Source organism: Elephas maximus, chromosome 19 (genome assembly GCF_024166365.1).
Source record: "Elephas maximus indicus isolate mEleMax1 chromosome 19, mEleMax1 primary haplotype, whole genome shotgun sequence".
NCBI lineage: Eukaryota > Metazoa > Chordata > Mammalia > Proboscidea > Elephantidae > Elephas > Elephas maximus.
This window is the reverse complement of record NC_064837.1, coordinates 42,657,950-42,685,557: the sequence shown is the minus strand read 5'-3', so window position 1 is coordinate 42,685,557 and position 27,608 is coordinate 42,657,950. Positions and strand designations below refer to the sequence as shown.

The 27,608-nt window shown below is 39.8% G+C and overlaps 1 protein-coding gene across 3 annotated transcripts in view; it reads right to left on the bottom strand.

The window, feature by feature from the left end:
* The window catches only part of SPAG9 (sperm associated antigen 9), a 132,280-nt gene extending 105,070 nt beyond the window's left edge, over positions 1 to 27,210 (bottom strand). For 2 of the 3 annotated variants that reach the window (XM_049860710.1, XM_049860712.1), the window contains exon 1: positions 26,711 to 27,209. In XM_049860710.1, coding sequence (XP_049716667.1) covers positions 26,711 to 27,013 — 303 coding nt within the window. In that variant the 5' untranslated portion in view covers positions 27,014 to 27,209. Of the gene's footprint in view, positions 1 to 26,710 lie in introns of all 3 variants that reach the window. The other variant, XM_049860711.1, reaches the window with a different exon arrangement.
* Positions 27,211 to 27,608: the final 398 nt, after the last annotated feature.

Genomic DNA, 27,608 nt, shown 5'->3' with positions numbered 1-27,608 from the left:
TCCCTGACCCTCTACTTTATCAAGCATGATGTCCTCCTCCAGGGACTGGTCCTTCCTGATATCAGGCCCAAAGTACATGAGACAAAGTCTTGCCATCCTTGCTTCTAAGGAGCATTCTGCCTGTACTTTTCCAAGCCAGATTTGTTCCTTCTTCTGGCAGTCCATGTATATTCAATATTCTTCACCAACACCATAATTCGAAGGCATCCATTCATCTTGGGTCTTCTTTATTCATCATCCAGCTTTCACATGCATATCAGGCAACTGAAAATACCATGCATGGCTTGGGCCAGGCACACCTTAATCCTCAAGGGGACATCTTTGCTTTCTAACACTTTTATTGACTGCTGCTTCCATGGGCGTTGATTACGGATCCAAGGAAAATGAGATCCTTGACAACTTCAATCTTTTCTCTGTTTATCATGATGTTGCTTATTGGTCCAGTCATGAGAATTTGTTTTCTTTATGCTGAGCTGCAATCCATACTGAAGGCTATATAATCTTTGGTCTTCATCAGTAAGTGCTTCACTTTTAGCAAGCAAGGTTGTGTGATCTGTGTATCGCAGGTTATTAATGAGTGTTCCTCCAATCCTGATGCCCCGTTCTTCTTCATACTGTCCAGCTTCTCAGATTATTTGCTCAGCATAATACAATAACTATGCTGAAAGGATACAATTGTGACACACACCTTTCCTGACTTTAAAACACAGTTTTCCCTTTTTCTGTTCAAACGACTACCTCTTGGTCAACGTACAGGTTCTGCATGAGCACAATTAAGTGTTCTGGAATTCCCATTCTTTGCAATGTTATTCATAATTTGTTATGGTCCACACCATCGAATGCTTTTGCACAGTCAATAAAACACAGGTAAGCATCTTTCTGGTATTCTCTGCTTTCTGTCACAATCTATCTGACATCAGCAATGATATTCCTTTTTCCACATCTGTTTCTGAACCTGGCTTTAATTTCTGACAGTTCCCTGTCGATGTACCACCACAAATGCTTTTGAATTATCTTCAGCAAAATATTACTTGTGTGTGATATTAATAACACTGTTCGATAATTTCTGCTTTCTGTTGGATCGCCTTTCTTTGGAATGGGCACAAATACGGATCTCTTCCAGTCATTTGGCGAGGTAGCTGTCTTCCAAATTTTATTGGCATAGACAAGTGAGCGCTTCCAGCATTGTATCCATTTGTTGAAACATCTCAATTGATATTCCGCCAATTCTTGGAGATTTGTTTTTTTGCCAATGCCTCCAGTGTGGCTTGGACTTTCTCCATCAGTACCATAGGCTCTTGATCATATGCTACCTCCTGAAATGGTTATAATGTCGACCAATTATTTTTGGTACAGTGACTCTGTATATTCCTTCCATCTTCTTTGATGCTTCCTGTATCATTCAATATTTTGTCCATAGAATCCTTTATTATTGCAACTCGAGGCTTGAATTTTTTCTTCAGTTCTTCAGCTTGACAAATGGTTTTCTAACTACAAGTCTGTGCACATTTCATTATAATACTTTGTCTTCCGCCCTTTGTCTGCTGCCCTTTGAGAACTTCTGTTTAGCTCTTTTACTTCATCGTTTCTTCCAAAAAGACAGGAAATAAAGAAAAGACCAAAATAGTGTCAGAAGAAATTCTGAAACTTCCTCCTGAACAGAGAAGCTAAATCCAATACACGGTTCCCAAAAATATTCTCTCAGTCTGTAGGTTGTCTCTTCACTTAGCTGATAAAGCCCTTCAATGCACAAAAGATTTTAATTCTGATATATTTCAATTTGTTGCTTGTGCTTTTTTGTCACATCTAGGAACCCACTGTCAAAGACTAAAATCCAAAGCATTGTCCCTATGTTCTTTTCTAAGAGTTTTATTGTTTTAGTTCTTAACATTTAGGTCCTTGGTCTATTTTGAGTTAGTTTTCATGTATGTTGTGAGGTACGAGCCCAACTTCTTTCTTTCACATGTGGAAAGCCAGTTGTTCCAACACCACTTATTAAGAGACTATTCTTTCTCCTATTAAATGGAGATGCTATGGTTTTATGTGAACATTTGACACTGTTACGAAAATATTCTTCTATTACTAAGAAAAAAATCAGAAAATACTATGCTGAAAAAAAAAGAGGACATGATTATTAAAGGAAATTTAGATAATACCTAAAAACAGAAAGAAAAAATAGTGGATAACCATTTCTTTCCAGTCTTTTTCTCTCTGTGTGTTTCACTTAATCATTAGCATTTTAACACAGGGCTCATAAATATAATTTAATCGGTACAATTATTTCATTTAGTGAATGTGCAGAAGTTTATTTAACATTTCCCCCACTGATTATTTTGATATAAATAATGCTTCATTGAATAACTGTGTAGGTTAATCTTTTTATATTTAGGAATATCCTTAAATTCCAAGATGCGCAGAATGACTACTTCAAAGTCTTTTGATAAATATTAAAAGTTGTCACCATATACATTATCACTAGCAATATATGATACAGATTCCTTTCACCATTTCCCCCACTAGCCTTGGTACTACGTTTTTTAATCTTTCCACATTGAAAGGGAGAAAAATGGCATCTTGTCTTAATAGGCATTTTTCTGGTTATTAGTGAGATTAAATATTTCAACTTAGGTTGACCTGATAATTTTTTTTCTCTTTTGTATGAACTATTTGTTCACTTACTTTGCTCTTCTATCTAATGAGATATTTGTGCTTTTCTTAAGGATTTATAAGAAGTGTTTCTGTAAAGATACTATCCTTTATTATTCGATGTATTTAGTAACTTTATTAAGAATCTCAAATCTTTAGTTTGAACTAGGGCCTTTTGCTAATCTATTAACTGGCATAAAGAGTTTAATGCAACTAACGAGTGTGTACATATTCAAAAGGACTCGCTTTAAAAAACCATTGTATGTAGAGAATATGTTTCAGTAATATTGGCACCTTGAAGGCTAACATGGGTGATGTGAACTGTTAACACACTCGGTTGCTAAACTAAAGGCTGGGGGTTCAAGCTCAGAGGTGCCTCAAAAGAAAGGTCTGATGATCTACTTCCAAAAAATCAGCCACTGAAAACCCAATGGAGCACAGCTCTAAATATACAGGGTCACCATGAGTCAGAATCAATCAATGGCAACCGGTTTAACTGGTTTTAAGTCTAAAATAGCTTATTTTATTATTTATCTCCAGAAACTCTCAAAAGTAACTTCTACTTATTAGTTATTTAGGCGTCTCATTAAAACAAAACATCACTGTTACCTTAATAATTTTCCAAGTTAAATCCTATTACAGCTTTCAGTATGGATTACATCTCAACGTAAAAACCAAAACCAAACCCAGTGCCATCGAGTCAAGTCCGAGTCACAGCGACCCTATAGGACAGAGTAGAACTGCCTCATAGAGTTTCCAAAGAGCGCCTGACAGATTTGAACTGCTGACCCTTTAGATAGCAGCCGTAGCACTTATACCTCAACATAATGAAAACAAAAATCCTCATGACTGGACCAATAAAACAACATCATGATAAATGGAGAAAAGACTGAAGTTGTCAAGGATTTCATTTTACTTGGATCCACAATCACTACCCACGGAAGCAGCAGTCAAGAAATCAAACAACACACTGCATTGGGCAAATCTGCTGCAAAAGACCTCTTGAAAGCGTTAAAAAGCAAAGATGTCACCTTGAAGACTAAGGGGTGCCTGACCCAAGCCATGGTATTTTCAATCACCTCATATGCATGCAAAAGCTGGACAATGGGTAAGGAAGACAGAAGAAGAACTGATGCCTTTGAATCACCGTGTTGGTGAGGGATAATGAATAAATACGAACTGCCAGAAGGAGAAACAAATCTGCCTCAGAAGAAGTACAGCCAGAATGCTCCTTAAAAGCGAGGATGGCAAGACAAGGTCTCGAGTACTTTGGGCGTGTTATCAGGAGGGACCAGTTCCTGGAGGATAACATCATGATTGATAAAGTAGAGGATCAGGGAAAAAAGAGGAAGACTCTCAATGAGATAGGCTGATAGACTGACTGCAATAATGGGCTCAAGTATAACAACATTTGTGAGGATGGCACAGGACCAGGCAGTGTTGCACACAGAGTCACTATGAGTCAGAACAGCATCTAATAACAACAACAACAAATTCTATTAAGAACCCCAAATCTTAAGTTTGAGCTAGAGCCCTTTGCTAATCTATTAATCAGCATAAAGAATTTAATGCAACTGACGGTATTATAAATATAGAACAAAGAATGATAGAAGTGAATTTAGTCAAGTGGACTGACTATATAAATCACAGAACTTTCAAAAGTTCAATGAATCCAGTTGATCTAGTCCTACCCTGTTTTGGACTTGGGATAGACCATTGCAGAGTTTAGCAGAAAGTGAGGAAAAACATTTTTTTTAATTGTGATTTTCCTATTTTAATCTGAGGTTTTGTTTTATTGTTTTAGCTTAGGAAAGTAATAATGCTAGAAGAGGGGAGGGAAGTAAATAAAAGAGGGCTAGAAGATATTGCTTTTACCTAGAATATAATTTAGCATTTTAATTATAGTTAATAGCAATCAGCGTTTTGGGGGAAAAATAAATCTACCTATGACTTTTTTTTTTTTACATTTTTAAAAATGTGTTTCTTAATGGAAATTTCCAAACATATATAAAATAGAGAATAGTGTAATAAACTCTTATGTAACAATTATCAGCATATGGCTAATCTTGTTTTATCTACACTCTTCCTCTTTTTCCCTAACAAATCTCAGATATCATATCATTTCATCTATAAACAGTTCAGCCTATGTTAAAGTTACATTAAAATATGTATATGTGAAAATACACAAACATACAGAAATTAAACAACACACTACTAAACTACCAACAGATCAAGGAAGAAATCAAAAGAAATATTACAAATTTCTTACAGTCAAATGAAAATGAAAAGCACAATACACCAGCACTTATGGGGTACAGCAAAAGCAGTACTCAGAGAGAAGCTGACAGCAATAAATGCCTACATGTAAAAAGAAGAAAGATCTCAACAGTTTATCTCCACAACTTGAGGAACTACAAAGAGAAGAGCAAATTAAGTCTAAATTGACCAGAAGAAAGGAAATAATGAAGATCAAAGCAGAAATAAATAAAATTGCAAAAAAAAAAAAATCAACAAAACCAGAAGTTGGATCTTTGAAAAGATTAATAAAATTGACAAACCTTAAAAAAAAAAAAGTGTGTGACAAAAGGACAAATATTATATGATTTCATTTATATGAAATATCTAGAATAGGCAAGTATATAGAAACCAAAGTTTACTAGTGGTTACCAGGGGTAGGATGGAGGAGGAAAAGTAAGGCAAGTCGTTGTGTAGGAAACACTGAGTTTCTCTTTATAGCAATAGAAAATCCAGCAACTAATATAGGTGATGATTGCACAACATGATTAATATAATTGATGCTGCTAAATTGTAAATATGAAAAACATTGAATTGGCAAATGTTATGTTACATATATTTTTACAACAATGAAAAAATGTGATAGGAAGACTTAACATTATAAAAATGTCTTTTCTACCAAAAGCAATCTATACATTTAATGCAATTCTGATCCAAATCCCAACGACATTCTTTAATGAGATGGAGAAACAAATCACCAATTTCATATGGAAGGGAAAGAGGCCCCAGATAAATAAGGCATTACTGAAAAAGAAGAACAAAGTGGGAGGCCTTACTTTACCTGATTTTAGAATCTATTATACTGCCACAGTAGTCAAAACAGCCTGATACTGGTATAACAACAGATACATGGACCAATGGAACAGAATTGAGAATCCAGACATAAATCCATCCACATATGAGCAGTTGATATTTGACAAAGGCCCCAAAACAGTTAAACGGGGAAAAGACAGTCTTTTTAACAAATGGTGCTGGGTACCTGGATATCCATCTGCAAAAAAAATGAAACAAGACCCATACCTCACTCCATGCACAAAAACTAACTCAAAATGGATCAAAGACCTAAATATAAAGTCTAAAGCGATAAAGATCATGGAAGACAAAATAGGGACAACGTTAGGAGCCCTAATACACAGCAAAAACAGTATAGAAAACTTTATAAAGAACATAGAAGAAAAACTAGATAACTGGGAGCTCCTAAAAATCAAACACTTATGCTCATCCAAAGGCTTCACCAAAAGAGTAAAAAGACTACCCACAGACTGGGAAAAAGTTTTTAGCTATGACATTTCTGATCAGCGCCTGATCTCTAAAATCTACATGATACTGCGAAAACTCAACTGCAAAAAGACAAATAACCCAATTAAAAAATGGGCAAAAGATATGAATAGACACTTCACTAACGAAGACATTCAGGTAGCTAACAGATATATGAGGAAACGTTCACTATCATTAGCCATTAGATAAATGCAGATCAAAACTACAATGAGATTTCATCTCACTCCAACAAGGCTGGCATTAATGCAAAAAACACAAAAGAATAAATGTTGGAGAGGCTGTGGAGAGATTGGAACACTTATTCACTGCTGTTGGGAATGTTAAGTGGCACAACCACTTTGGAAATAGATTTGGCGCTTCCTTAAAAAGTTAGAAATAGAACTACCATACGATCTAGCAATCCCACTCCTTGGAATATATCCTAGAGAAATAAGAGCCTTTACACGAACAGATAAATGCACACCCATGTTTTTTGCAGCACTGTTTACAATAGCAAAAACATGGAAGCAACCAAGGTGCCCATCAACGGATGAATGGATAAATTTAATTATGGTATATTCACACAATGGAATACTACGCATCGATAAAGAACAGTGAGGAATCTGTGAAACATTTCATAACATGCAGGAACCTGGAAGGCATTATGCTGAGTGCAATTAGTCAGTTGCAAAAGGACAAATATTGTATAAGACCACTATTTTGAGAAACAGTTTAAACTGAGAAGAAAACATTCTTTTGTGTTTACACAAAAGGGAGGGAGGGTGGGAAAAGGGTATTCACTAAATTAGATAGTAGATAAGAACTACTTTAGGTGAAGGGAAAGACAGCACACGATACAGGGGAGGTCAGCGCAATTGGACTAAACCAAAAGCAAAGAAGTTTCCTGAATAAACTGAATGCTTCGAAGGCCAGCGTAGCAGGGGCAGGGGTCTGGGGACCATGGTTTCAGGGGACATCTAAGTCAATTGGCATAATAAAATCTATTAAGAAAACGTTCTGCATCCCACTTTGAAGAGTGGCGTCCGGGGTCTTAAATGCTAGCAAGCAGCCATCTAAGATGCATCGATTGGCCTCAACCCACCTGGATCAAAGGAGAATGAAGAACACCAAGGACACAAGGTGATTACGAGCCCAAGAGACAGAAAGGGCCACATGAACCAGCGACTACATCATTCTGAGACCAGAAGAACTAGATGGTGCCCGGCTACAACCAATGACTGCCCTGACAGGGAACACAACAGAGAACCCCTGAGGGAGCAGGAGAGCAGTGGGATGCAGACCCCAAATTCTCATAAGACCAGACTTAATGGTTTGACTGAGACTGGAGGGACCCTGGTAGTCATGGCCCCCAGACCTTCTGTTGCCCCAGGACAGGAACCATTCCCGAAGCCAACTCTTCAGACATGGATTGGACTGGACAATGAGTCGGAGAGGGATGCTGGTGAGGAGTGAGCTTCTTGGATCAGGTGGACACTTGAGACTATATTGGCATCTCCTGCCTGGAGGGGAGATGAGAGGGTGGAGGGGGTTAGAAGCTGGCGAAAAGGACACGAAAAGAGAGTGGAGGGAGAGAGCGGGCTGTCTCATTAGGGGGAGAGTAGTTGGGAGTGTGTAGCAAGGTGTATATGGGTTTTTGTGTGTGAGACTGACTTGATTGTAAACTTTCACTTAAAGCACAATAAAAATTATTTAAAAAAAAGTGAGTGTGATCTTTTTTTTTTGCTTTGAAAAACGATCATCAATGGCTTCCCACTAGAATGAAAAAAGCAGTTGCTGTCAAGTCAATTCTGACTCATGGAGAACTCATGTATGTCAAAGTAGAACTGTCCTCCACAGGGCTTTCAATGCTGATTTTTTTGCAAGTAGATCACCAGGCCTTTCTTTTGAGGTGCCTCTGGGTGTACTCTAACCTCCAATCTTTTGGTTAGTAGTCAAGCATGGGTATCACCGAAGGGCCTCCAACTAGAATACAATCTTATAATACAATCCAAACTCTTTACCATGGCCTGCAAAGCCCAATGAGTGACAGGTCCTTCTGCCTCTCCCACCTCATCCCTGCCATTCCCTTCCCCTAGGCTGGCTGCCTCCTTTTAAACCGTGGCCTACCTTACAGCCCCATTCCCTCTGACTGGAATGCTCTTCCCTGAAGTTATCCTCCAAATCCTTCAATTTACAACTGTAACAGTATGTCCTCAATGGCCTTCCCTGACTGTCCTGTCTAAGATGGAATGGGGTCATTAGTTTAGCTTTTCAAATATAACTTTAATCCTCAGGTGCACATGTATGCCTTTCTGGAGACTAATAACATGTGAACTTATGTTGATCATAAAACTATACTTCTTTCTTGCCAAAAAACCAAAATATTTTCACATGCTTGAAACAAAAACAACACCCAAACCTAAAAATGTATCGGAATACCACTGGGAAAAAAACATGTAGTGGCAAAGGCAAAAACATCATCATCTCAAAACATGTAGAATAAGCACTTCGCAAAAAAATCCAACATCCTTTCATGATAAAAATACTCAACAAAGAAGGAACAGAAAGGAACCCCCTCGTTCTAAGAAAAGGCATTTATGAAAAACCCACAGCTATCACCATTCTTAATGGTAAAAGACTGAAATATTTCACCCTATGATAAGGAATAAGACAAAGATACCCGCTGTTGTCTTTTCTATTCAACATTGTAGTAGGGGTCCTAGCCAGGACAAGTAGGCAAGAAACTGAAATAAAAGGCATTCATATTAAAGAAAGAAATAAAACTTCCTCTGCTTGCAGATGACATGATCTTGTGTATAAAAAATCTTAAGAAATTCACACACAAAAACTATTAGAACTAATAAATGGGCTCAGCAACATTGCGGGATACAAGCTCAGTGGCAAAAATGAACCGTACTTATAAACGCTTGCAATGAACAATCCCAAAATGAAATTAAGAAAAACAGTCCCAACTAATGGACCACAAGTACCACAGCCTCTACCAGACTGAGTCCAGCACAACTAGATGGTGCCCCGCTACTACCACCAACTGTTCTGACAGCAATTGCAATAGAGGGTCTTAGGCTGAGCTGGAGAAAAATGTAGAACAAAATTCTAACTCACACACACTCAAAAAAAGAGAGACCAGGCTTACTGGTCTGACAGAGATTGGGGAAACCCCAAGAGTATGGCCCCCGGGCTCCCTTTTAACTCAGTAATGAAGTCACTCCTAAAGTTCACTCTTCGGCCAAAGATTAGACAGGCCCATAAAACCATATGAGACTAAATGGGCACACCACCCCAGGGGCGAGGATGAGAAGGCAGGAGGTGATAGGAAAGCTGGTAATGGGGAACCCAAGGTTGAGAAGGGGAGAGTGTTGACTTGTTGTTGGGTTGGCAGCCAATGTCACAATACGTGTATTAATTGTTTAATGAGAAACTGATCTGCTCTGTAAACCCTCATCTAAAATACAATTAAAAAAAATTTAAAGTTAAAAGAAAATTCCATTTACAATACCATCAAAAAGAATAAAATACTCAGGAACATTTTAACAAAAGTACAAAATTTATATTCCGACAACTACGCAACACTGTTGAAAGATACAAAAGAAGACCTAAATAAATGGAAAGACATCCCACATTCATGGATTAGAAGACTTAATGTTAACATGCCAATGCTCCCCAAATTGATCTACAGATTCAGTGAAATCTGCATCAAAATCCCAGCTAGCTTCTTTGCAGAAATCAACAAGTTGATCCTAAAATTCATATGGAAATTGAAGGAACCCAGAATAGCAAAAAAATCTTGTAAAATAAGGACAAAGTTGAAGGGCTCATACTTGGCTATAATAAAATAAGATAAACAATAACAATGGTTGGCCAAGATATGGAGAAATTGGAATTCTCATACACCACTAACAGGAATGTGAAATGGTGCAACTGCTTCGAAAAACGGTCTGGCAGTTCCTCAAAATGTTGAATATAGAGTTACCATATGACCCAGCAATTCCACTCCTACATATATACCCAAGGGAAATGAAGAGACATGTCCACACAAAAACTTGTACATGAATGGTCATAACAGCATTATCCATAATAGCCCAAAATTGGAAACAACCCAAACGTCCACCAACTGATGAATGGTTACATAATATGTGGCATATCAATATAATGGAATCTTATTTGGCAATAAAATAGAATGAAGTATTGATACATGTTACAACATAGAGTGAAAACATGCTACATTAATGCCAATCACAAAAGACCACATATTTAATGATTCAATTTATATGAGATGTCTAAAATAACCTAAATCTATAGCTACAGAAAATAGATTGGTGTTTGCCTAGAACAGGGGTGTTGGGGGTAAAGGAGGTTGACCAATGTTGAGTACAAGGTTTCTTTCATGGTAATGAAAATGTTAAAAAAGTGATTGTGGTGATGGTTGTACAATTCTGAGAATATACTAAAAGTCACTGAATTGTATACTTTAAATGTGTGAATTGTATGGTATGTATCACACACACACAAAATCTTACATAGGTTAAGCTGACTTTTATAAGACTTTCTGATCAAAAAATCTTATAAATTGATATAAATGTAAAATATATGATAACAACTATATAAAGTGAAAATTTCACAAGAAGAAAAAAATCAAGTTAGTCAGTTGAGCCCCCACCCCCCAAAACGTAGTATATTGGGGAAAAGGAATTTTCCAAAGTTAACAATACTAATACTGCCATTTGACTCCATTCACTCTCCACCTAGCAACATGGTCAGGTTTCCAAGACCAGGTCGTTACATGAAAATTGCCATTATGTGAAAAGGGAGAACGACAACATCAGATCACAAAATGGAAAATTACTATATCATTACATAACTGCCAAATTACATTATTACGTAACTGCCAAACCACTGAGAATCAGGGCCCCACCATGTTGTCACACAACCTTAACCATTACAGCCAGCGTTACTCTCACCTCACACGTAAACATTACTGCCAGACACATAAAATAGTGGGATAAATTTTTTACTAGCGTCATAAATGCAAAACGCTGAATAACGAGATAGTCGATAAGTGAGGAGTGGGCACAGTATGACAGAAAAAGGAAGTATTCTTCATAACTATACTTTTAAGAAAAACTGAAGTACTGAAACACTTTTATCACATCTATTTTAATGAATTTTTTTTAGAACTTCATACATACCTTCCTCTTTTAAATGGAGTATATCAAATAAGATTTAACCTTTTGTTGATAATTAAGAATCATCACTCTGAATCACAGTGAATTGCAGTTTACTAAACCATACTGCATTATAATGTGTGATGCCTTGGAGATAAAAACCCAAACTCCATAGCACAGTCCTTAACTTTCTGGGCACTAATTGTTTTCCAACCTCAGTTCTTGCCACCTATGTGGCAGAAAAACTTTTTTTTTTTTTTTTAATTAATTTTTACTGTGCTTTAAGTGAAAGGTTACAAATCAGGTCAGTCTCTCATACAAAAATTTACATAATATTGCTATACACTCCTAATTGCTCTCCCCCTAATGAGAAAGCAGAGTCCTTCCCTCCACTCTCTCAATTTGTGTCCATTCGGACAGCTTCTGGACCCCTCTGCCCTCTTATCTCCCATCCCAGACAGGCGAGGCCAACATAGTGTCATGTGTCTACTTGATCCAAGAAGCTCACTCCTCACCAGTATCATTTTCTATCCCATTGTCCAGTCCAATCCCTGTCTGAAGAGTTGGCTTTGGGAATGGTTCCTGTCTTGGGCTAACAGAAGGTCTGGGGACCATGGCCTCTGGGGTCCTTCTAGTCCCAGTCTACCATTAAGTCTGGTCTTTTTATGAGAATGTGGGGTCTGCATCCCACTGCTCTCCTGCTCCCTCAGGGGTTCTCTGTTGGGTTCCCTGTCAGGGCAGTCATCGGTTGTGGCCAGGCACCATCTAGTTCTTCTGGTATCAGGCTATGTACTCTCCGGTTTATGTGGTCCTTTCCGTCTCTTAGGCTCATAATTACCTTGTGTCTTTGGTGTTCTTCATTCTTCCTTGCTCCAGGTGGGTTTAGACCCATTGATGCCTCTTACGTGGCTGCTTGCTAGCATTTAAGACCCCAGACGCCACTCTCCAAAGTGGGATACAGAATGTTTTCTTAATAGATTTTATTACGCCAATGGACTTAGATGTCCCCTGAAACCATGGTCCCCAAACCCTTGCCCCTGCTATACTGGCCCTTGAAACATTCAGTTTATTCAGGAAACTTCTTTGCTTTTGGTTTAGTCCAGTTGTGTTGACCTTTCCTGTATTGTGTTTTGTCTTTCCCTTCACCTAAAATAAAACTTATCTACCATCTAATTAGTGAAAACCCCTCTTCCGCCCTCTCTCCCCATCTCGTAACCATCAATGAATATTTTCTTCTCTGTGTAAACTATTTCTCCAGCTCTTATAATAGTGGTCTTATACAATATTTGTCCTTTTGCAACTGACTAATTTCACTCAGCATAATGTCTTCCAGATTTCTCCATGTTATGAAATGTCTCATGGATTCATCATTGTTCTTTATCAATGTGTAGTATTCCATTGTGTGAATATACCATAATTTATTTATCCATTCATCCGCTAATGGGCACCTTGGTTACTTCAACTTTTTGCTATTGTAAACAGTGCTGAAGTGAACATGGGTGTGCATATATCTGTTTATGTAAAGGCTCTTATTCCTCTAGCATATATTCCAAGGAGTGGGATTGCTGGATCATATGGTAGTTCTATTTCTAGTTTTTTACGGAAGCGCCAAATCAATTTCCAAAGTGGTTGTACCATTTTACATTCCTACCAGCAGTGTATAAGTGTTCCAGTCTCTTCACAACCTCTCCAACATTTATTATTATGTGTTTTTTGGATTAATGCCAGCCTTGGAGCGAGATGGAATCTCATTGTAGTTTTGATGTGCATTTCTCTAAAGGCTCATGATGGCAAGCATCTCCTCATGTATCTGTTAGCAGCCTGAATGTCTTTAGTGAAGAAAAGTTCCATTTTTTTCAAAGAACACATGGAAAATTACTATTTACTACTTAAATATATTGAAAAATGGCATGTTTTTGTCATTCTCTAAATAAGTCACACATTTTCAGACCTCTCATACTTCAGCTCTGTGGCACATGACTCAGTTAATGCTACCCCTTCTCCCAGAAAATAAGGAGACCTGGAGACACTGTGGTTAAAGTGCTCAGCTGCTAACTGGAAAGCTACCAGTTTGAACCCACCAGCTGCTCCATGGGAGAAGGATGTGGCAGTCTGCTTCTATAAAGATTCATGGCCTATGGGACAGTTCTATTCTGTCCTATAGGGTCGCTATGAGTTGGAATCCACTCGATGGCAATGGGTTTTGTTTTTTCTCCCACAACTCATTCTTCAGGTCACGTTAGTTGTCATTTAGCACCTTGTACATACAGTACTTTAGAACGTGTACATCAGCCTCCCCCACAGGACTATGAGCTCCTTAAGGCAAAGCCCGGGACTATTCATTCTTGTATAACCATTCCTGGCACAGGGCATCTAATTAACATCTGTTTCATAAGTAGATAAGTGGGATATACAGGTAGGTAGTTATCCGACATATAGATAACATTTAATTTGTATTAACTAAATACCTGGGGCTTTTATATCTGACCCCATCCCATTGCCTTTGCTCTTAGTCACTGTACTATATTAATTTTTGTTTATTTTCAGTATTCTACTTCAAAGATACCTGCCATTTGTTATGTATAAGTACTCGTCTCTCATAGAAACCCTCTTAATTTGTGGCTTACAACCTGTTGAGGGCTAAGAAACTACTGTATTTAAAATAAGGGTAAATAAGTAATTTGCCTTTAATTGTTTCTCCAGTAAGCCAAGATCATGAACTTTTACTGCAGACTTTAAGACATTTGTTTTGGCAGTTCAGAAACTTGTTGATTTCCTGGTCCTCAACTAGGTTAGGGATAGTTAAAATTGAGGAAATTCGTGACTAAATTCTTATACCAGCATAAAAGTATTCTTTATTAAAACTTAAAACTAAACAGAGCCACAAATGAGTGGGTAATTCCTATTAAATATTTCTCAAATTACAAACAAATTCAAGCATACTATTTTCACAGTGTCATGGATTGAATTATGTTCCCCCCCAAAATATGTGTATCAGCTTGGTTAGGCCTTGAATCCCAGTATCTGAGACTGTCCTCCATTTTGTGATTGTAATTTTATGTTGAAGAGGATTAGGGTGGGATTGCAACACCACCCTTAAGGGAGTTTCCCTGGGGCACGTCCTGCACCACCTTTTATCTTACAAGAGATAAAAGGAAAGGGAAAGGAGCAGAGAGTTGGGAACCTCACAGGACCAAGAAAGCAGCACCAGGAGCAGAGCACACCCGTTGAACCCGGGGTCCCTATGACTGAGGAGCTCCTCAACCAGGGGAGATTGAGGAGGAAGACCTTCCTCCAGAGCCGACAAAGAGAGAAAGCCTTCCCCTGGAGCCGACACCCTGAATTTGGACTTGTAACCTACTAGACTGTGAGAGAATAAATTTCTCTTTGCTAAAGCCATGCACTCGTGGTATTTCTGTTATAGCAGTACTAGATGACTAAGACACACGGTAAAGTCAGAGACAAATAACTGTCTTTTTATGTTACCCTTCTAGATTTACAAAAAGCCTTGTTTATTTGATTCCACACTTCTGTGTGACCTATTTAACTTTTAAAAGGGTATTTGCTTTTGAATTGGTACCAGTAACAAAAAAAAGTTGCTAGGACAACAGGTAACTCAAAGACAATTCAACATATTGAGGATTTTCTAATTAAAATTAGAAATCTGATTCATAGCATAATAGCCTAGCAGAGGCTTTTAACCAATACACATTTCAATGCCCAGGAAAGAAATCTTTACTATTCTTCAGAATGAATATTTTCTTCAGAAACAAGTGTTGTTTTACTAACCATTCTACTTGTTACTGCAGCATACTGCTGCATCTTAGAGATGTTTAACATAAGCTTCTAAGCAAATAGCTAAAACTATGTTTTAGCACTTAATCTTTAGTTGTATGGAAAATTTATTCAGACAGATGAACTTATTCCTCAACCAGTAACTTAGAAACAAGTATTTCCTAAAATGGATAAAAATATACCAGAGAACCACCACAAATGTAAGCCAATCAGAGAATCATGCTGAAAGGACTTTTCAGATCACCTAGCCTAACCTCTTTGCCAGTGATTTTAATGCTTCAATTTTTTAAATGCATCGGTATTTCTAGAATATCTACAACATATAGGACAATATAAGTAAGGTGCCCAAAATAACTATACTTATGAGAAGTCATAGTCTTCCTGTATGTAAAAGTCAAAGGACTTACTGAAGAATGTTTTGGAAGTTTTAGCAAAACTTTGCACCAACAGCAAGAACAATAACTTGAATGCACAAGAGAACTTTAAATGGTTAGGCTTAGTGATTGGACCTTTAACATATTTGTCCATCAATCTGTCTGTCCCTCTGTCCATTCGCCCACCCACCCACCCACTCATCCATCCACCCAATCAACGAACCAATATCTATTAAGTACCTATCGTGTCCCAATAATTTAATTGGGGAATAAAGGCAATAGGATAGTTGATAAAACATTAGAAGTACTATGAGATGGGAAAGATACTGCGCTGTGGGAGGATATAAGATGGGCACAACGCATACTTGGGAGTTCATAAAAGGCATTCCATAATTGAATCCTGAAAGATGAGTAGTTAGGCAGGCAATAGGAGAGAGAATACTAAACAAAGAGGCAGCTTTCATGAAGGCCTGGAGAGAATGCTTGTTGCAAAACAAAGTTAAAGGGTTCAGTATGATCTGAGAAGGAAAAGATGGGGCTGACAAGATAAGGGGCTGCCTGATCACCAGGGCTTATATATCAGGAACTTAAGTCACCTCAAGAACTTTAGAAGGAGTCATTATAAAAAGCTTTTAAGTATGGAAGTGATCTGATCAGATTTCCAGGGAGAGATATGAGCACAGTGTGATGGGCAATTCACAGACTGGCACTACTGAAAGAAGGAAGGCCAGTTGAAGACAGCTGTCCATTCATTTATTCATAAATTTTCATTGGGTACTTTCTATGTGCCAGACACTGGAATACAGTGGTAATGACACAAAATGCCAGCCCTGTGGAATTTGCCTTCAGGGCAAGTGGTGCTGGTGGCCTGTACCAGTGTAGTAGAAGTGGATTTGGAAAGAAGTAAAGACATTTCAAGATACATAAAAGTTGAGAACAAAAGAAGATAGTGACAGTGAGGAGGGAGCAAGAAGAGTTAAAGATGGTGACCAGGTTTCTGGCTAAGTGATGCCCTTCATGAAAACAGGAACAGAGGAGGAGCCGGTTTGGGAGACAAGTTCAGCTTTGGGAGACACGCAAATGGTAATGTCCAGTAAACAACAGTAATATGGATCTGAAATTCTAGAGAGGGATCTGGCTTAAAGTTCTTAATAGGCTGTCATTTTTTTGTCTCCCCAGTGGGCACAGTACCAAGCATATAGTTGGAATTCAATAAACAGCTCTTAAATGAATGAAGGAGATATACATTCTGAACAATCAACAAAAGGTAACTGAACTCATGGGAATGGATAATATCAGCTAGGCAGTGTACCAAGCGAAAACTAAAGAGGACCTTAGAACATCAAGGAACACCAACACTAAAATGTAGGTGAATCCACAGAAGAGTGGTCAGATAAGTAAGGGGAAAAATCAAGAGACTACAAAGTCACAGAACCCATATATAATGTGTCTCAAAGGAAGGAGTGGCCAAAAGAGCCAAAGTTTGCTGCAAAGTATGAAAAGGAATAAAACAGAAAACAAAAGAATTCCATTTATGAAAGTTGCCTACTTTTCTTAATTTTCAAGAATGAAGAGCAACTCTGAATATCCCTGTCTTATGACATGTTACGACTTACTTCTCAAAACACTGCCCTATAGCAGGCTACAAAAACTTTAAAAAAAAAAAAAAGAGGTATTTGACTGTATCAGGACCGACCCCTGTTATAAATCAGGGACTACCTGTATGCCTGAAGTGTCAGATCTAAAGCATCATTCTTATGAGACACATTATTTCCTCTACAGGCAGCTGAGCGTTTTACAAATTTGTCTGTTCCATCTAAAGGCCCGCCTCTTTACTCTACCACATCACCCTGTTTATTTCCTGCATGGCATCTATCCCAATCTGTATTTAATTGGTTTGTTTATTTATTCTGTCTTACAATGTAAACTCCAAGAAAGCATGGGCCACCTTCCTTTTCTGTTTTGTTTGCAGCTGCTACTTTAGAGCCTAGAATAGTGCCTGTTATTGTTGGGTGCCATCAAATCAATTTTGACTCACAGCAACCCCATGTGACAGAGTAGGAGTGCCTGGTAGGATCTTCTAGGCTCTACAAGATCGACACACAGTGTCTGCAACAATGAGCTCAAACACAGCAACGGCTGAGAAGATGGTGCAGGGCCGGGCAGTGTTCCGTCCTGTTGTACACAGGGTCGTTAGGAGTCCAAACAGACTTGGTGGCACCTAACAACAACAATTTTTACAGCAGCAGATGGACAGGTCTTTCCCCCATGGAACCGTCGGGTGGGTTCGAACTGCCAACCTTACATTTGGCAGCCCAACAGCTAACTGTTGTGCCACAAGGGCTCCTAAAATAGTGCCTAACTCAAAAAATATTTGTTCTTTCTGAGCATCTATGTGTCAATTTATCTTTCTATCTACCTATCAAAGAATGGGATGGAGGAGAACTAGAAGATCACGGAGTTCCCTCCCAACCCTTAAAAAATAAATGAAGAACAAGTGAAAATACATTTTAAAGGATAATAATAGAATCCAGAATCACAAAAATCCTAGACCTATCTCTTTTTATCTTAGCTGCAGGACCTCAAAATTACTCGAAAAAAATTCTTTTCAGGCTCTAGTACCCTAGCAGACCAGGAAAACAGTCAGAAACAAGATATATAGGAAATATTAAAAAAAAAAAAAAAAAAAGCCCATTACTAGGGTCAGTTTCTCAATTTCTGTATCTCAAAGCTTCCAAAGAGGAGGGAAAAGCCATGATTTTTTAGGTATAATTTGTAAAAAATTTTAGCCAATTTTAATTCAGTTTTACAGGACTTAAATTTAAACACCTTATAGAAAAAAACTGCTAAACTGCAAGCAATTATTTCCTCTTTCCCAAACGGGTTACATTAATTCAGTTTAAAAATGTTAACCATCTATCATCTCTATGGTAACCCTGGTGGCGTAGTGGTTAAATGCTATGGCTGCTAATCAAAAAGGTTGGTAGTTCAAATCTGCCAGGCGCTCCTTGGAAACCCTGTGGGGAAGTTCTACTCTGTCCTGTAGGGTCGCTATCAGAAAGAATTGACTAGACGGCAATGGGTTTGGTTTGGTTTATCATCTGTATAATAGCTGACATGTACCATATGCTCTTACAAATTAATTCAAATGGAATATACATACCAGAAAATTTTCTCAAGTGTAAATAATATCGTGCAGTATGCCCTCATTTTTTAGGAGATAAGTATGTTTAAGTATCGAGGGATAAAACGTTATAATGCCAAAAGCTTACTTTGAAAGAACGGTTCAGCAACTTAAAAATATGCATGAATATACATACAAACACACATACACACACATATACCGTAAAACTTTCAAAAGCCAGAACCTGTTAAGGTGGAAACCTGTCAAAGAAGGAAAATGCAAACACTTCCCACTAAAAGGAACAATAGAATAGTGGTTAAAACTGTACTCTGTCAAAGGTGGAAAACCTGCAAGACCCAGAAAAACAAGGCAGTCCTGCCGAGTTCCAGCTCTCACAGGTTTTCACTGTATTTTTTTTTTTTTAACACATACACACGCCAACAGACATATATATACAGAGAGGTAAGTAAAACACTACTGAATTTAGGTGGTAAGTATAGAGATGACCAATGTACCTTTAATTTTTCTGTATGTTTGAAAATTTTCCTAATAACATTGGAGGGGAAATTTTACAGAAAAAAAAATTCACTAATCTTAAGAAAAAAAGGTTTCTAATGATAATAATCCCATACCCTCAACTTCAAAACTTCTTCTTTGTATTAATATGTAAATTCCCATGGTTCAGTTCAAACATAACTATTATGCTAAACTACTAGACGCTGGAATTCTTAAGTGAATAAGCCACAGTCCTGTATTCAAACCAATAACTAAATATTGCTGGCCAAGATTTCAAAATGTATAAAATCCACACATATAAAAAACCACACCAAACCCACTGCCATCGAGTCAAATCTGATACATCTCTAAATATCAGCTTTTTGAATATACATATTACATACATTATTTGGCTGCTAATAGAAAATTCGGCAATTTAAACCCACCAACCAACCGCAATTCAGGAGAAAGATTTGTAGCAGTCTGCTTCCGCCTTGGAAACTCTATGGGGCAGTTCTACTCCGTCCTATAGGGTTACTATGAGTCAGGACTGGCTCAAGAGCAGTGGGTTTGGTTTTGGTTTATGTTGATGTATCTGGTCTCAATGATTTATTTAGGTAACGGCTGTATTAATTATGGGTGCTAAGCACAGCAAAAAGAAAAAAGGTGTTTTTTAAAATAACTCAGCCATTCGTCAACAGAACAAAAGAACACGCATTTGGCTAGGTTCTAGTTACTAGTTCTCTTGGGGACCAAAGGTTTGATATAATTTAAGTACACAGCATGCAAGTAAAGGTAAGCTAAGGAGTCCAAGAAAAGGGAACCTAGGTCTCTTTAGCACAGGGTTGGATCAGTGACCTACAGTGCATGCCACAGGAATCTAGTGAGTAGTCCTTACTCTACTAATCCAGTACCTCTGACTAGAGGTGTCGGATCTAGGTACTTTCCATTAAGTACCATGACCAGACTGGTAAATGTGGGGACGCCATGGCTATCAGGGGCACATATAGTATCTCACTTCGGTATCTCTGAAGGTAAAGATGGGTTAATATCTGTCTTAAGAGCTGAAACAATGGTTAACTGATTATCATTTCAAAACACAATAACCACACAGAGATACCCCTAGAGAACAAATGAAAACTGTTCATTTCAGAAAGTGCCTGGCAGTGGGGACTGACAAGGCAGGGCACACCTGGTCTGACAACTGGCAGTGCGAAGCTTGTCCAAATGAGTCAGCAAAAAAAAAAAGGGCATCTTTTAAATATGAAAATATGCACTGTTAAAAATGTAAAGTGTGTTTTAAAATGTATTTCCTTTATGTACAAAATAAGTCAGGTAATACAGAAATCAATGAAACACTAAAACATATTTTGAGCATTCTGAAACTTTATTTGAATGAATAAGGCCTAACATTCCAAAAAGCTGCTGGCCCTTGCTCTAACTGAACCAGGAAAGAAATTAAGTCAGCACTTGCGTCAGCTCTTAGACCAAATTCTTTAGTCCACTGAAGATATCACAAGACGTTGGTTTCCAAAACCCACTGGACAGGTTCCAGAGGGGCTTCACCATTAAAATTAGTCTGAAAACTTTAATAAATAACATGTATATTCAAACATGTAAGATGCCAAATGCTAACACACCACGGATCAGCAACACATCCTTCTGTATTGCCAGACCAACCTGTTCACCTGCCAGTTCTGTGCATATAACTGAACTGCCCTTCACCTGCTGCTCCACTTCAGTGAAATGAAACCTGTTGTGTTGTTCTCAGCTGCCATCAAGTGGGCCACCAACTCACGGCAACCCCATGCACAACAAAACACTGCCAGGTCCTGTGCCATCCCCCTGATCAGTTGTCGATCTGACCATTTGATCCACAAGGTTTTCACTGGATGATTTTTGGAAAGAGATTGCCAGGCCTTTCTTCCTAGTCTATCTTAGTCTAGAAGCTCTGCTGAAACCTGTTTAGCATCATAAAAACCAAACCTGTTGCCGGTGACTAGCAGCAACCCTACAGGACAGAGTAGAACTGCACCACAGAGTTTCCAAGGATCACCTGGTGGATTCAAACTGCTGACCTTTTGGTTAGCAGCTACAGCACTTAACTTCTACACCACCAGCATTTAGCATCATAGCAACATGGGAACCTCCACTGACAGACCAGTGGTGGTCACATGAGGTGCACTGGCTGGGAACTACATGTGGGTATCCCAAATGGAAAACGAGAATTCTTCCACTGAACCACTAATGCTTCGAATAAAACTTTGCTATTATGTATGTTTTTAAATAAAACATATATAATAGCAAAGTTAAATACCCTAGAACAACAGATTTGATAGTATTAAGGCTAGAACTTTGAAAAATCATCACAAGTACTAATTTTAAATAAGAGATTGACTACTCAGAGCACAAAGTAAACAATGTTGAAGCAAAAGTGGAGTTTCTGTTTTTTAACTTCCTAAATCCTTAACAGGCACCATCAACAATTATAAGCTGTGAGTATGCAAAATTATTCCTTCACTTCTGTCGCTTCATAAAAAGTCACAAAACTCAAGTTATAAAACTTGAAAATTCACTGCAAATTATTTTACAAATCAATTGAAATTTCAATAGTTTTGATTAAAATTTTTATGAATAAGAATTATAACCCATAAAAAAGAGCACTGAATGTCAATGCCTGTTTTCCTGCCCACCTGTCTTATCACTCCCATGTTTATACACTTCCGATGAAAACAACCTGATTAGTGTCTTCATGTTGTTGTTAGGTGCTGTCAAGTCGAGTCAATTCTCATAGCAACCCCACGTAGAACAGAACACTGCCAGGTCCTGCGCCATCCTCACAATCTTTGTTATGCTTAAGCCCACTGTCGGAGCCACTGTGGCAATCCATCTCACTGAGGGTCCTCTTTTTTGCTGACCTTCTACTTTACCTCTAAAAAATACTTCCTATAAAATACCAATTTTATTACTGCTGTAAGTATTGATTTGTTGGGGGAAAATTAATTAGAAAATTCTCAGTATCTCTCACCTCTACATTTAATCACCCTATTTTTTTTTTAAAGCAAAAAAACACATAAAAGAAGCAATCACAAAATCACATCACAAAATCTCATTCCCAACAAAGGATATTCTCTCTTCAGCCCATTCTCTTTATATATGCTTCTATCACACAAGGAGGGAAGGAAAAGTGGATGAAGAAGGTACCTCTTCATTTTTATTTGCAATCTCCCTCCAGCCAATGTTGCTAAATGAACTCTCACTTTAAGAATAACTGCAAAGAAATAAGAGGGGCAGAGAAACTACAGGACTGGAAACACAACAACCAGAATGCACTTAAGGAGAATGTTGGCACATTGCGAAAAATGTAACTAATGTCACTGAACAATCTGTGTAGAAACTGTCAAATGGGAACCTAATTTGCTATATAAACTTTCACCTAAAACACAATAAAATATTATTAAAAAAAAAAAAGAATAATCAGAATAAAAATATGCTGAGCAGGACAGGGCACAAAGAATGCAGGCACCTGGGTCCCTGTTGACAGCGCTCAGTTGCTCAACTTATCTGCAACCATTCTCCCTCCAGGCGTCTTGTCCCATGAAATACTACAACTCCCTTATACCTGAGCCATTTTAAACTGGGTACGCACGTCATGCAGCCCACAGCATCCCAACTGATATAATCCCTTGTCAGCCAGACACTTGCACCAAAACGGAACGTATGGCCCAGTTGATTGGTCTTCTGCTTCCAGAAGACTCTTTAGGTTTTTCCACACCATGCCCTGCCAAGAGGAGCCCCAAACCAGTGAGAAACACAGCTCCCCCCGGGGGAATTTCACAACCTCAAGATCTGGGGGAAACTCTGCCCAGAGCAGTCAAATACTCAAAATACAGAGCCAAAGGATTGGGGGAGGGGGAGGATGGGGGGAGAATCCTGTTTAAGGACAATGTCCAAAAACCTCAAAAAAAAGAGTAACAGTAATAAGAAATAAGGCCCAGAGAATCACCACTCAAAACTAAATTTCTAAGAAAAAGGTTCTGTAACTCATTTGTCTACTCACCTGGAAAGGTTTCTTTCTTTTTTTTTTTTTCTTCTTTTTGGTAATTGCTAAAAGTAAATCATGCATATATTTAAAGAATCAGAAAACATGAACAAACAAAAACAGAAAAACCGTTAACATACTCAATCCAGGAGTATTTCCTATTAAATATATCTTTACATCATTTTCTATCCAGATTTTTATTCAAAAAAATTACTGATTTACAAATAAATTATCAACAGGATTCACAGAGCTTACTCTGGATAAAGCAAAGGGCAAGGTCTCACTGAAGAAGTGAAATTTAAGCAGAGAAGAAAGTGAGGAAAGAGCAGGTAAAGCTCTGAGGGAAGAGTGTTCTAGGCCAAGGGAACAGCGGGGGTGAAGGTATCAAAGACAGGAATGGCAGGGGTGGCTGGAGCAATGAGCCAAAGGGGAGAGTGGTAAACAATAAGAAAAGGGATTTTCTCAATCATCAGCAATTGAAATTGGTCCCAAGTCCGTCTAAAATCAGCCCTCCTCGTCTGGGGTCTTAAAAGCTAGCAACCAGCCATCTAAGATACATCAGTTGGTCCCAACCCACCTGGAGCAAAGGAGAATGAAGAACACCAAAGACACAAGGAAAATACTAGCCCAAGAGACAGAAAGGGCCACACAAACCAGAGACTCCATCAGCCTGAGACCAGAAGAACTAGATGGTGCCCAGCTACCACCAATGACAGCTCTGACAGGGAGCACAACAGAGAATCCCTGACAGAGCAGGAGAAGAGTGGGGTGCAGAACTCAAATGCTAGTAAAAAAGAACAGACTTAATGGTGTAACTGAGACTGGAGGGACCCCAGAAGACATGGCCCCCAGAATCTCTGTAAGCCCAGAGCTGAAACCCATTCCCAAAGCCAACTCTTCTAAGATTAGACTGGACTATAAGACATAAAATGATACTCGCAAAGAAAGTGCTTCTGAGCTCAAGCACATACAGAAACTAAACGCGCAGCTCCTGTCCAGAGGCAAGAAGGCGAAAAGGGACAGGAGCTGGCTGAATGGACACGGCCAGGATGGAAAGGAGGGGTGGCCTGTCACGTTACAGGGAGCGCAGCTAGGGTCACATAACAATGTATGTATACATTTTTGTATGAGAAACTAACTTGAACTGTAAATTCACTTAAAGCACAATAAAAATAATAATAAAATCAGCCCTCCTTTAGTTTATTTTTAAAGGCTTACTAACTCCACAAAAAAATTTTTTAATAAAAGCAAGGAAAAGACAAAAGGTATTCAAATTAAGTCATATCATTATAATAAAGGTGAAATTTCTGACTCCTTGCTGAGAATTCCTACAAGCAAGAGATTACGGCAGCCTCACACACTCCTAAGACATTCTCACCACTTATATACTCTCCTAAATTTCCACAACCAAAAAAAAACCAGGGCTCACTTTCTGATGATCAACACTTTCCATTCTTTCACATTACTTTTGCTATAATAGTGGACTCCGAGCCTCCATGTTAAAGGCCACAAAACACAGAAAATAAAATGCAGAATTCACTTTGCATACTGGCCTAAGAAAGACTGAATTTCTGGGTACTAGGTAAAACTTGATTTATTATCTTACATGAAAACTAATAAGACGTGGTTTTACGGTTGCGGTCTGGGAGTTGGCTCATCTAGCATTTCATGAATGTTTTCAATTCTCAGGTCATGGACCTTGTCCAGAGGTTTCATTATGGAGAATTCATAGATATGTGTGTCTGAAAAAAGTATAAACTATAAAGAAAGTCACTGGACAGCCTATTTTTAGAGTTATTTACTTAAGAAATTAATGTACAACCCAGTGCCTAGCAATTGGTCAGTTTTATTTTCTGATTCTGCAACCTGTGGCAGATGTTGTTTTTGCACGTGTGTCCCTGGCAATGCGTCCATGTTTATACATGGACTGAGAGGAGTTTAAGGCTGGAGGGAGCAATTCCTTTACCCCAGATGACAGGTGATGCTGGGCCTGCTCCACACCTGTATGTATATGTGGTTAATTCCCCAGGCTCTTCCATGTGCATCCAGACATATAAGGCCTATATGACCACGAAGACATGGCACGGCATTTCAGAAGCAGTGCTTGACCTCTGTTCTACAAACAGTGTGAATAAACAAGTGGAAACTCTGATCCTGTCCTGATTTGATTTTTCAACCCCTCCTTCCCTATATACTTGGAAATACTCTGGAAATAAAGTCAGTTTTGTTTGGCAAATTCAATGGCATTCCTTGAAAGGAGTGAATCACAAAACCAGAGCTAAAGATCATTCTTATAGGCAAGCTTTATGAAAGAAAGGAAAAGAACTATCTGGTGCAAAGGTATGTATGGAAAAAAAGTAAACAGGGTTACTAATTAGTGTTAGGAAATGATTTACCAAACAAATTTTACATTCTAAATACTTTTTTAAGTATTTTAGAAAAATACTTTGTTCCTCCAATAAGTATGTAGTCTCCTTCAATAACCATGCATTTAACCAGGTTGCTAGATGCTGGAGAAACGCTATGCCTGCCATAGAAATAATGCCAACACAGCCTGACAGTTAAAATTCTTGACTCACTCCAGAGCTCCAAAAGCTTCAGAGACTGGAAGTGAGGACACTGAGGTCACTGATGAGGTGGTAGAGTTAACAGCTTGCCATGTCCACTTGTAAGGTGCAGTCTGAGAAAGAAACTTAGAAGGGAAAAGAGTTGCCAACAGTCACCTGCATTTCCTCAACCCCACCTTCCCAGTCCTCTTTATAAAAAAAAAACATTTTTTCAAGGGAACTGTCCAAGGTTACCAGTTGATATGGGGGAATGCTTTGGCGTGGAATACCAATAAAATGAAACTGTATACTCTATATATTTATAGAGCATTGCTATACAACATCCAAGTGTTAATAAAGTGTCAACCAAGCCACATAAAATGTGAAATAAGGCCTCTTTCTTAACAGGATTAAAACGTCAAGAAGGAACTGACCGAAAGAGGGAGATCTCTAACTTCCCAAAGCAGCAACCCCTGGAAAGGTCCTAGAGCCAGCGGAAGTTCCATATCCAGGACAGAACTGTTTAACCACCACTACCACTACCCCCACCCCCGTGGTAAAAGTTTGAACCGCAATCTGATGATCCTACCGTGGTCGGAAACTTCCCTAAAGAACAAGAAGCAACCAGACACACTAAAATCTCCGCCCCCGGCCAACCCGAGGTGCCCTCATGCCAGGCTGTTTCTTCCTCTCTGGGCCTTGCTTCCCCCCACCTCACTCCCTTTCGCGGCCCCTCACTATTCTGCCTCTGCTTCCAACGCCCGCCCGGGGTCCCGGGGACCACCGCGGCCGCCGGGCTCGGTCCCGGGAGGCCTCGGCCTTAAGTCAGACTTCCAGGAGGCCCAGACCCGGGCCCGGCCGCGACCCCCGACCCCGGCCCGCCCTGGGCCCGGCCTCCGGCCCACCCGGCCGCGAAACCCACGGCCCCCGCCCCGCCGTCCGCCGGCCCTTACCTCCTCGGCGTGCTTGCGCAGCGCCTTCTCCCGCTCGTACTGGGTGATGAGCTGCTCGTTGTCGTCCCGCAGCAGCTCCAGCTCCACCTGGTGCTCCTGGTCCTGCGCGAACACCGAGTCCAGATTCTCCAGCACTGCCACCACCAGCGGCATCAGCTCCTTGACCACCTCCTCGTCGTAGCGCCCGATGAGCCGCTCGAACTCGCGGTAGATGGAGCCGGCCAGGCCGGACACCCGCTCCGACATCACGGCCCCGGAGCCGCCGGGCTCCTCCTGATAAACCACACCGTCCTCCAGCTCCATGGTGGCGGGGGGGCAACCCGGGGCGTCGCCGGCTGAGGGGGCGGCACGGGCCCGCACGGGACCGGCCCGGCTGGAGCTGGGGCTGGGCCCGGTGGGGTGGGGGCCGGGGCCGGGGCCGGAGGAGGGGAGGGGTGGGGTGAACGCACTCACCCCAACTGCCGCTGCACCAACTGCCGGAGCGGCCGGGCCGCGAGCGCCACACGTCACCGCGGGGAGGGACTGGCGCCGCGTCTACCCGAGAGGCGGGACCTCGCGGGAGCCCAGGCGCGGTTGGGGGAGGAGTCAGTTACGTCATCGTGCGCCGGCCGTGGGCGGGAGCCGTGGCGTCAACATCCGGCGCCGTGCGGACCGTGCCCTAGCCAATGGGAAAGAGTGGGAACGAAGAGTGGGGAGAACTGTCCGCCCAAGGCGGGATTTGCAGGGTAGGTCCCAAAGGAAAGGGAGGGGTTCTGGAAAAGTGACTAGCCGTCCAGAATTAACACAAGTAACGTTTCTATTGCTTTTTACAGCTCGCAAAGCGCTCTTTTGAGCCTCAGAACAGGCGCCCTCGATAGACGTTTAGCTCCTGGTTCACAGACCAGGAAACTAGGCCCTG